This window comes from Octopus sinensis, unplaced genomic scaffold (genome assembly GCF_006345805.1).
Source record: "Octopus sinensis unplaced genomic scaffold, ASM634580v1 Contig08463, whole genome shotgun sequence".
In the NCBI taxonomy this organism is placed as follows: domain Eukaryota; kingdom Metazoa; phylum Mollusca; class Cephalopoda; order Octopoda; family Octopodidae; genus Octopus; species Octopus sinensis.
This window is the reverse complement of record NW_021831041.1, coordinates 80931-93014: the sequence shown is the minus strand read 5'-3', so window position 1 is coordinate 93014 and position 12084 is coordinate 80931. Positions and strand designations below refer to the sequence as shown.

Genomic DNA, 12084 nt, shown 5'->3' with positions numbered 1-12084 from the left:
CTGTTGGGGACACACGACAACCTGCTGACTTGTCACAATGTCCTTGATCGGTTGTTGGACAGTCTGGGAGTCTAATTTCTTGAGAACTTTGTCTTGAGTCATCTCAATGTTTCCAAGCTAAATAAATCACCACATCTAACCATTCGAGAAATTGACTCGTTGGGAAGTTCTTTAGTCGAAATATCAACAAATGCGGGGATATTTTCATTTGTTGGCGTGGAGATGTCAGTAATGAGCAGTTCACTCAGTTTCCCCACTCGCCAGTGCAGTTGGGACTGGAGGTCCTTCAGCACGTGCCAGTTGTGTCCCCCCACCACTGGACAGTCAGGAAATCCAAAACCTCTTTTTTGCATAACACCTATTTCCGTCCGCAACGAGTCTGAGCATGCGCGAATATGCGATACGTGTTCGCTCATCTTCCTCTGACTAAAACGAGGAGTCTGGACTGTCTCCTTGTTCTCGATATAAGTCGTCTTTGCCCGAATTTTGGTTGCATTGGCCAATTTGGCTTGACATTCCATCAAACTATTCCGCAAAGATTCGATCGTTTTGTCTGCCTCGCCCTCGAATTTTAGTTCTTTTAGAAATACCAATTTTCTGTGACAAATTCGTTCTTCTCGACTCTTTTTTTCGTATTTTGCTGCATTTTCGGCAGCCTCAGATGTCGCCTGAGTCAAACAATTTTGCATTAAAGTCCTGTTCTGTTCACCATCCGAAATAATTTGAAGATGCGACAAATTCGATTCTGTCAGTCTTTGGTTGTCTTTCTTCATATTTTCGACCGAGTCGACAAGTTCTCGGCACTTTTTCGATGCCTCTTGCTCTGCCTTGACTGCTGTCTCCAACCGAGCTTGCAGTGTCTCGTGTTCCTGGCGCATAATAACACAGTCCTGACACTCCGACACAGGAGTTGGTCTCATTTCCAACTCATTTCTGAAATGAGACGAAAACTTAACTTTAATTGACCAATTTGTCGATTCAGTTTTTGAATCTGACAAGACTGGGACTTTCGAAGGACCTCCATTTCGACAGTTACTTTCTTGACCTTGTCTCGTAAGGCTACATTGTCCTGTTGATACTCGTTGATGATGTCTTCCTGCAAATGTGGGACAGACAAACTTGAATTTCCATTTCCTTCTTCAAAACTTGGAGTTGGTCGTGACTTGATTCGGCAGAGATGCCCTTGGAATTTGTCTAAACTCCCAACTTTTCGCTGGAAGTCTCCAACATGCTCGTTTGATTGGACCTTCCTTTCAGGGAGATCCTCCACTTTCTACCATTGATATGTCACATGTACAGGAGACATGTCCAGCCTTGAGTCGGGGACACCGCATTGTCGGTCTATGACGTAATTGAGATGACGTAACCACCTCCGAGCATTTCCAAGTCAGCCATGATCTCGTCCATGTCTCTCAGCTGAGTTTCTAGAATGAGTGGGAAACGGAACTTTCAGTGTCCTCTACTTTGAACAGTTTGAGGCCAAAATCATTTTTGGAATGGTTGTTGTTCTCCTTGAGATCCTGCGATATTTCTTTTGAATATTCCAGACGTTGGACTCCCCTGTACTCCTGTTGGAGGGCTGAGAATGTCGTCGTTTCTGGCATTGTCATTTGGACTGATTCGCGAGTTAATTGAGGGTTTGGCCAGCACTTATTTTCCGCATAGTCTCCTTGATCTGTTGTTCCTTGCCCCGTGGGAAGAGTGTTCCATTCGACTTGTATAACCGCAATCGTTACTGTCGTTCAGAAGGTTGCCTGATGTCCCTTCCACGTCGACGGTTCCTTGTTTGGAAGAACTCAAGTCGAACAGTCGGTTTAGTTGTTCGTAATCGACGAATCCATCCCCTTCAATTTGCTGATATAGTTATTCATCCTTACTCTGTAAAACTCATTTTTTGCATTCATTTCCGAAAGTGGGTCCGCCTGGGAGTCGCCTAAGCAAATTGAAATGAAAAGCTAACTAACTGTTTAGCCACGCGCCGCTTAGGGGCTGGCTGCCCGCTTGTAAACAAGCCAACATTCTCTGGTCCATGGTTTCCTTTAGGCATGAAAACGTATTGGCGTGGACTTTCGACGTCCACTCCGATTGGCAGGTCACATCAGATGGCAATGGCAATCCCAGCTTTTCCCATACGGCGACGCAATCATCCACAGCAAATGATTTCCTCTGTTCGTTTATTTGAGAAAGAACAGTGTCGATCATATCTCTGGATGAGAGTACTGAGGAAAAATATGCGCCGTGCGCTGAATCTGCCGGGGTGATCAAGCCGATCCCTCCCAGGGAAATTGGAAGAGTCGCCTGTCTCCACGACTGCGTATCGAAGCTAACGTTGAGGATGTCCTCAGTGCAAGCTCTCATATGCTCGGAATAGTCTTCGAGAAGATCTGTTTCCTGATAGCATTGGGCCGTCCTCAAAAAGTATGTTAACTTCGGAATAGATAGACAGTTCCTCATTAAAAAGAGCCCAATGTGGCTATCCACACAACGTAATTTTTCAGAGAGAAGGGAAAATTCCGAAATTTTAGCCTTCATAACAGCTTTGATACCACTTTCAAAAATAGGAGATCCAAGAAAAATCAAGTCCTCTTTGAGGGGGAAGGTGCATCCAGGTAGTAGTTTGTCGAATTCGGTCATCCACTTACGAAAGGAAAGTTCGTCCGTGTTGACATTCACAATTTCGCATTTGCCGCAGTTGAATTCAAGCCCAAGCGCTCCAAATTTAAAAACAAAAGACTTCAGCGTTTCCAAGATGCCCTCAGGGGTTCCTCCAATTACTCCATCATCCAAATACCACATGTTAAGATCATTTTTACACGATCTCGTTGTATGGTGAATTGCGAGGGAGAATAAAAGAAAACCTAGAGGGTCACCTTGTTGAACTCCATTGGCAGAATCAAGTATTGTTGTTCCGATTGCTGGGATGAGAAGTGGCAAGCATACTTTTTCGAAGGATAAAGCACACTGTTTGGATCATCCGAAAACGTCCCCCCTGCCAATAGTAGTATAACGTATATTATATATCGAGGGTAGTATTTCTTGACATAACACTGATACGTACTTGTTTCTCCATTTCCCAATCTATAAATTCCTGAGTGTCGTAGAGTTTTTGGTCATCTGAATCTTTGGAAATATTATTTTGTAAAACTTGCCTGTTTTAGGTTTTCTAATATTATTGATTAGCTCAGGGACTGTTATAGTAATTGTATTTCCTGAAACTGTAAATTTAAATTCTTCTCCTTCTCTAGTTTTTATTGTTTAAAAACTGTAATTCACTCGTTTATTTTAATTGTAAATGCAGATAAATCACCTCTCGAAACATTTATTTCAACGACATCTGACAGGCCCTGGAATGTACAGAAATTTATACTTTTTTGACAGCTTTTATAAGATCCGGCTATTTTATTAACTTTTTATAACAAATTACAGTTAATGAATGAAATTTAATCGATACTGCCTCCAGATCTAGACATAGCATAGTCATAATACCTGATTTTGTGGTGAACATAAGGTTAAGCAGCAGAATAAATGCAGACATCGTTTACGGCACGGATTAATTATTAATGAATCAAAATTAAGTATTCTGAGAAATATTCAAATAGATCATCCAGTTCCATTCAAGTCTTATCACCTTTACGTATAAAATAACAAAAGTGATTATTTAGTTAAATAATTGCTTTTTAGCTTGTTTGTTGTTGTGTCTTGACCTGGCATACCCGGACTTAAATACTATTTAAATATTTAGACTTAATTTAGATTCAGTCATATTACTCAAAAATTATGACCTTGATAATGACCATAAAAATTGATTCCTTATAAACCGAGGTTCGCAGCCGAGAAAGTGTTTTATGAGACATTTTATTTTGCATGGAAAAATTACATCAGAAGTATTATTCAGCTAATCTTTGTCAATTAAACTAATTAATTGATGTATTTAAATCTATTATGTGCCACTGGTAGAGCGATCAGAAGCCAGAATGATTATCTTTGGTAATCTATTTGCAATCCGTATTTGAAAGCATCCTGAAATTGACAGAGACGTCTGTGGATAAATAGAGTAAGCATGCAAGACAAATAACATATTGTCCAAGCGGGCGTCTTCGTTTGCCGGATTGCGAAGGATTCACTCGATATGCTTAGCGACTGCTTTTCTTTTTATTTATTTCTTTTTTTTGGAAGTACGCATTTTTGCTGTTGAGCTTGTATTAATCTAAAAACCAACGTTTTAGCAGTAATGTATACACCAAATCTTTTATAGCGTTCATATCTGTTTTAACTTGATATTTTGTTCGGAAGACTCTTTTTCTGTATTTGAAGCTTCAATTTTGGTATTGATTCTCGTTTTTTTAGAGTGGCTTTGAAAGCCAACACAAATAGATAAACCAACGGAGTCAACAATTACCAAAAACGAGGACAATTGGGAATTATTTGTTTGGCCATATTTTTGAAAATAAACATAAAATACTTTTCTAAATTTAAATATTAATTAAATAGAATCTTGAGTTGTTGGATGGTCATTACGACAGAATATAATTTTAAAAATAAAAGATATAAGGCACTACTTATGTAATGGAGAAGTAGGCAAACCTCCCCGAACGACAAAGAAAGTGGAGAAATCATCGATATTTAAGGCAGATTCTCCACTCAGACAGAACCTCGAATGTTCCCTACCACTGTATTCTATCCCTTGGTTAACGGGTAGATGAGTTGTTTGAGTCGGGGGACTCTTCTAGGCCTCTAAAACGGTATTCGGATATTTCAGGGACTCCAGTTGGTTTGACTGTCATATGTAGGCTCCCTATACCGACCCTGTCACCACACTTCGTTACAGCAATTGTGCTGAATTCGCCCTCATTAAGGAACTCTCCGCAGAAACTGTGAACGCTTATTTGTCTTTTAGAAATGTTTTCCCAAACTAAATTTTCTTATTTTGTGCTTTTGTTAGCAATTCAGTCGACTTATATTTATTTTAAATGTCAGTGCCTTGATTTGGAGGAACCTCCAGATCCAGGACTAGTAGAGGTCCCGGACTATCTTTCTTGATTAGCATTGTCTAGAGTAGTCAAATGTAGCCAACCCTTATGGATTCTGAAAAACCCGCGTCCTGGGAACAAGAAAGGGTAGTTTTGGCTTTGTATGTCAGTCCTGGTGCGATCATTGGAACCAGGGCACATTAGGAGTTATTCTTACTTGGATAATACTTGGATTTAGTTGGTAGTTGGCATCGTTATAGTCGAATACGACAAAGGCGTGGGTCACCTCAGATTTCAGCCCGACATTCTGGACGTCGATGTTGATTATAAAAACAGGACCAATCCCCTCAAACTGAACTCATATTGTATGTTTTGCTAACATCTATTTTTAATCTCAAATCGTCGTTTTTGGCGACAGGCAAGTAGTTGGTTGATGACATGTATTCCCTCAGTATTTTTAGCTTCATAAAAGTGCAGTCATAATTGTAGACTTTGTGCATATCTGTGTGAATCAGCAGTAGTTCAAACTAATCGAATTCTCTTCTCTGCCAATTTCTTTGAGTCGGTTCTCTCCTGTTTGACCATATTCCTTGCACGTGTCATACACAACGGAGTTCAACAACGTTTTTCAGTCGTGGAAAACATTTCGAGATTCCCGTCTAAGTTTAAGAATTTATTATCCCTGCCTTCGGAGACCACAACCAGGACATTGTTGAATTTCCCATAACGACCGAATGCCACGGCTTGAATGCTCCATTCTAGATCGAGGACCGAGCACAAGTTTTTCTTGTTGTACAAACGAATCTGCTTGTTGCGGAGAGCCACGACCAGAAGCCACTCCGAAACTCTCCCTAAGTACACTCCTCTGAAGCTGACAAATTTAGCCGGCATTTGGAATGCCCAGATTTGTCTTCCCTTAAATATAGTCTGATGACTACAGAGTTAGTAATCGTCTGAAGCAGCCCGTCCTGAGAGGCTACGACCACGCCTTCGATGGTCGAGAAGATCCCGACGACTGGGACACTCAGATGCACAATTGGATGTGCCTTGAACGTGTTACTAATGTTTACTGCAATATCCGAACGTTTCGATGAGATAAATGTGCGCAGAGCGAGTACTGACAAATATGTCGCACGTCATGTTGAGGGATCCAAGACAGGAAATGAAAACGGGAATGTTCTCTAATTTCAGCTAATGATTGATGGGTGTATGGACACTTGTTTTATCACTTTAAAACACGTCGTTTCAATGATCGAAATACGACAGTCCTCAGTCCCCACAACCAAGTGCTCAACCTCGTCTTCATTTGTATTCCTCTTTCTGATAGAGGTCATGCAACAGATCACTGACTAGACAATTTTTGACCTAAACATTCACTTTGTTCTCCATGAAACGACGACTGTTACTTAAATACGTTGTTTTTACTCCCGACTGTCTGCTATTCAGTCAGGAAAATTACTCGACTGTCCTCAGTTCCGTTTTTTCCTCATTCAGACTTTCCTTGTTGTTATTCTACACAGTCAAACAAGTGCTGAGTCGATTCTCTTATCTTCTTCAGGCTGGGGGAGATTGTAGCAGTAGAATGGACGTGAATTTTTGTAAATATATATCCTCGACCCTGCGGAGACGGCCAGTGCTGAGAGGAGATAATTTGGGGCAACCTGGGTGACTCTCGTCGTCTGGTCCGATTTGGAAATGTAGGACACCCGAGACTAAATCAGGAATTTTTATTGATGCGGAAATTCCACTTGCTGAAATATGTTTTATTCAAATAACTTGAATATGTCGAAATGACCGAATTTCCAGCTTCAAGAAATAAGTTAGCGAGAGTCAATCGACAGGTAGAACTGCCCTGTCTCCGCTCGAGGGAGAGGCATTGTGAGATTGTTCTCACATTACTTTGTGGGATTGAGTAGAGGTGGTTCCACTGTTCTTTACTTTTCATTCCTATGGAAACATCCAAATTATTTGCACAAATTGCTAAATCGAGAAATTGCTATCTTTCAATATTAAAATATTTCGAGTAACCTTCGGAAATGAAAGACTGTTTTGGCCTCTTTAAAGTGACGATAAACTGTTGGCTTTGGTTTTGAACAAAATAAAAGACAGATTTAGTGACCTAATTGACTTATTAAAAAATTTGACATAAATTTGTTTGTCTTGGCATAAATCGTTAATTAATGATATAAGTAAAATCAAATTAAAATAATAATTGTCTTGTAAAGGAATTAATAAAATATAAGTTTGTGGTTCCTAGTTGCAATGAATCCAACAAACAACAAACTAGAAATGGCAAGAGCACAAGTCGACGAAGTATAAATTGCCTTTAATTCCTATGTGGTGGACATAATGAAGGTAAACGTCGAGAAAGTGCTGGAACGTGACAGCAAACTAAGCGAATTGGACGGACGAGCAGACATGCTCCAACAAGGGGCTTCCAACTTCAACACAAGTGCCAATCGCCTCCGTCGAAAATACTGGTGGAAGAACCTCAAGGTTATACCTGTCCAACACGCAGATGAAACTAATAATAGGAGGGGTCGTCCTCACCGTCCTGGTCGTCATAATCGTGTGGGTCGTCCTCAAACACAAAAAGAACAATTAATATAACAAATGTCTTAATAAAGGAATCGTTAGTTATTATTTTGGCAGGTTAACCACTTTATTCTAAAAAAGAATGGTTCACTAGTTAGTTATTTAAGAATGGACAAATAGTCCTTCACCTCAGCCGCAGACAGTTGCCGGAACCCTGAGGGAGTAGCCAAAGCAATGTCAATGTCATGCTCGGTCATAGCCCCGTCAAAGTTGTCCTGCAATGTGAGAATAGCCGTGTGGACTGCGTCATCCAACATCATAGTCGAGTCATATCTCTTCTCCAGGAACAGTCTATTAGACAGATGGTTCTTCCCAATGGCACACGCCTTCCATGGGAAGTGGATGCCAGAGGGGTCACACTGGTAGAGATGGCCCTTCCCCTCACTCCACCCAGCCACCAGGAGGGACATGCCAAATGGACGGACTCCCCTTGCGTGTGCACACAGACTACCCTGACTGAGTGTACTCCTGCATGATGTGGGACACTCCTTGTGCCAGAGTCTCCACTCCCATTTCTGAGTCGTATTTGTACATGTAGTTGGCACATTGTTTGCGAATGAATTTGATAATCACACGAAAGTCGGGACTGATTCCACTGAATGTGGCGCCTGAGTGTTTGCCAATTGGTTCTATTTTGTGCAGACTTTCCACGTCGTATAACACAGTCCGGTGATATCGCTCGGTTGCTAACACCACGCCTTGAGAGGCTACAAATGACCATCTTTATGCTCACTTTTGATTCCCACCGACGGGGCACCTGCTGCTACGGCTGCCAGTGCATGCTCGATTTGATTGAGCTTGCCAGTTGGACTGTCGGTTAATATTCATTTACAACCTGAAAGTGGTCAACGAGAAGCTATAGCGTTCGGACGACATTATATTTTTACTTTTTGTTTTATTTGATAAGTATTTAATTAATGCATATATTTTTAGAAATAAATATATAGAATCGTACTTAAATAAGAAAGATTTAATTCTCAGGCAAAAAGGATGACTGTTAAAATGCCCTGTTTTTATAAATAATTTTTTATACGCAACAAATCAAGCCCGCAGTTTTCCTTTTACTTGCTCGTGCTACAAGGCTGAGGAAACTCCGAGAAAAATAAACACTTTATTGGATTTTCGAAATTGCAATTATAATAGATAAAAATATATTTTGAGAACTGGATCAGTTTTGTTGTAGCTCAAAAGATCGTGAGGAAGAGTAATCCGTTCAAAGAAAATAGACAAGCATTTTATTTCAAATTTTAAAAACAAAAATGAATTTATTTGCCATCTTTGAACAAAATTTTAAGGACAGGACCAAATTTTAATGAAAGGAAATGTCAGTGCATATTTCCCCCGAATTTGTGCAAGTGATAAACCTTATTATTGAGATATAAATTGGTTATGTATTCTCTAGTTTAAACTGTAAAATTTAAATAAAGTTTGAAACTGTGAATTTTATGAACTCTGTATTTTTTGCACCTCCATGCACATTTTAGAATCCTCTAAAGTCATTCGAGGGAATGTCATCAATGTTCAAACATAACAAACTGTATTTGATATAAAGATGCACAGACTATTCAGAACTTCAGCACATTTCCACATTTCTCAAAGCGCAGTTATAATTGGATATGTCAAATTTTCAGTCTTGATTAAGCTAAAATCAGGATTTGTCATGACTATATCCATTAAATAGAAATATGTTAAGTCCAACTATTTGAATATGCACTCAGACAGAAAAGGAAATAAATATTAACTCATATTAGCAACGAAATTAGAAAAATAATTAACTCTGAGTTAATTAATCAAACTGTATGTGACTAAACTCGTCAATCAGTTTGGGATCTTGGACAACTAGATCAGCGTGGTCAGATCCGACGTCCTCAAAGTAGACATAATATGTCCCCGCATCACTTTTGTCAACATCCGAAATGACCAGACAGTGCTGGATGCCATTGTCGCAGTAATTTTCGTATTTAGATAAATTGGGGACGATCTGCTGGTCCCCGCGATACCACCGCACATCGTGACATGGCCGAGAGAACTCGATTATGAAAACCACGTTCTCGTGAGGATATGCCAGGAACCCCTCCATACGACGGACAACCACCAATTCTTCTTCGCATCCTTGGGATAAGAAAAGACACACAACCAATCACTGATATGAAGGCGGAAGTACTAAAGTCGAGACAATGTGCTGATATTGACTTGGCATGGTCACTCCGTTTGACATTGTGGAATTTCAGAGAGTGGATTGGTCCGTCCTGTGTCGCCACCGCCTCACTCAATTCAATAACTTGATCATCCGCTCTCCACTCTACCTCCACTCCATCCACGTCCAGTTCTACCCAAAAGTGTGCGGGTGCGCCTTCACGTACATTTTGACTCTTCAGTTTAGTCCGGAAAATGTCGACAAGTTCTGGAAGGTTAATGCGAGGACAACTTTCGACAGTCAAACGAGCGGAGGTCGACCGTCCATTGATAATGCACTCCACTTCACCAGAATCTCCCAGACACAAATCTTTGATTTCAAGTCTCGAAACTCGATGGCTGTTAGTGACTTCATACTTCCCAGTCCCCTCTTCTACCGGTGACTGCTGGTGAAACCACTGAGCACTGACACCACCCGAAGAATATTCGCACACAAATTCCGCCACGCTCTTTTCTTTGGTGCGAATGTTTCTCAGTCGGCGGGTGAACTGTCGGTGAATGAAGAAGAATACATTCTTAATCGAGTCCTCTCTTGTGACGGGCTTGACTCGACTGGCGATGGATGAGTCCATACTGATATTTGGAGCTATTCCCGAATCGTAAGATATTTGGGGAAACATTTTCCTCACTTCAATAAAAACACGTGGTCTCACCGTCCAAAAGATTCCGAGAGACTTGAGGCTCGCTTGGTTGCGACGTATCAAGACGCAATCTACTACTAAGCCAATTATTGAGAATTGCTCACCTGAGGTCGCTTTCGTCGTCAGAGGTCGTTTTCTCACTCACAATATAATAACGAGATACCTCAAATCGAAGCAGAATTCCTTCTTAGGGTCTACGAGAGTGGAGACAGTCTGTATTGTGGTGTTACTCTCATCTTTATGAACAATTTCATAATTTAAAACATCTACAGATTAGAAAGGGGCTCACCATATTCACTCGTGTCCCCTCTTACTGAGTCTTTAGCACTTTCATCCTCACATTCGAGTCTACAATTCAGCGATTGTTATTTACGTTATTTGACTGGTTGGCTCAGTGATTGTTGTTGGATAAGACGTCTCTTGAGAAGAATAAATGTCCCGGGAAACGTTACCCTCCGAATCAATGTCACTCTCAGCACATTTTCCCGGCACTATTCGAATATCAAGTTTTTTCATAAATGATTTGCCAGGACTCGATTTATGGCTAGATATTTCTGGAGAGTCAGTGTCCACTATTCGAATATCACGTTCAGAGGCAGGGGAGACGGACTTTTTGATAATTGGATAGTCTTGGGGGTATTCATTCCGGGATATTTGGTCGTCTTTAAAGACTATTCTGACATCTCGGTCACTTCCAGCGAGAATTGTACGTCCTGCCACAGGTTTAGTCGGAAAATTGATTTCTTTGGATATTTGGACAGTTTTGGGTAGGTCTTGATGAATTATGCGGATATCTCTCTCCATTTCAAAAGGAATGTAGGTTCTGTCTCCGGCCTGCTCGGAGAGCTGGTTTCTTTTCGTATTTGAGATGCTTCTGGGGTGGGAACATCTTTATCAATTATTTTGATGTCGCGTTCACTTTCTGAGAGATTACTTTGAATGTTGATTTCTTTTGATATTTGATAAGTTTTGGTGGTGGGAACGCCTTCTTGAATTATTTTGATGTCTCGTTCAAAAGGAAGTTTACGTTCAGCAACGGGCTTGTACGGGAATTGGATTTCTTTGGATGTTTGGAATGTTTTTGTTGTGGATTTGTCTTGGTGAATTATTCGGATATCTCTCTCACTTTTAGAAGGAAAAGGACTCTCTGCAACTGGCTTGCTTGGAAAACTGATTTCTTTTGATACGTAGTCTTGGTGAATTATTCGGATATCTCTCTCACTTTTAGAAGGAAGTGGACTCTCTGCGACTGGCTTGCTTGGAAACTGATTTCTTTTGATACGTAGTCTTGGTGAATTATTCGGATATCTCTCTCAGTTTCCGTTGGAAACAACCTCTCCGCTACTGGCTCACTGGGGAAATTGTTTTCTTTGGATATTTGTATGGGAAAATCATGGTGGATTATCTTAATGTCTCTTTCATTTTCAGCAGGTTTTTTTGGAAAAGTAATTTCTTCTGATCTTTGACACGGCATTGGAAATGGGCTGTCTTGGTTAAGTATTTTTATGTCTCGTTCACTTTCTTCAGACTTTTTTGGAAAACTGATTTCATTTAATTTTTGAACAGTTTTGGGGATGGAAATTTCTTGAATTATTCGAATATCTCTGTCACTTTCTAAAGGAAATGAACGTTCTGCGTTTTGCTTGTCCAGAAAACCAGGTTCTCTTGTTACTTGATACGTT

At 40.4% G+C, this 12084-nt stretch overlaps 1 protein-coding gene across 1 annotated transcript; it reads right to left on the bottom strand.

Moving 5' to 3' along the window:
• Positions 1–7623: 7623 nt before the first annotated feature.
• LOC118761095 (proteasome subunit alpha type-2-like) lies at positions 7624–10381 on the bottom strand. Its single transcript, XM_036498765.1, is given in 3 exon segments — positions 7624–8014; positions 8016–8272; positions 9835–10381. Coding segments are annotated over 3 exon segments (1155 nt in total). The 3' UTR covers positions 7624–7663.
• Positions 10382–12084: the final 1703 nt, after the last annotated feature.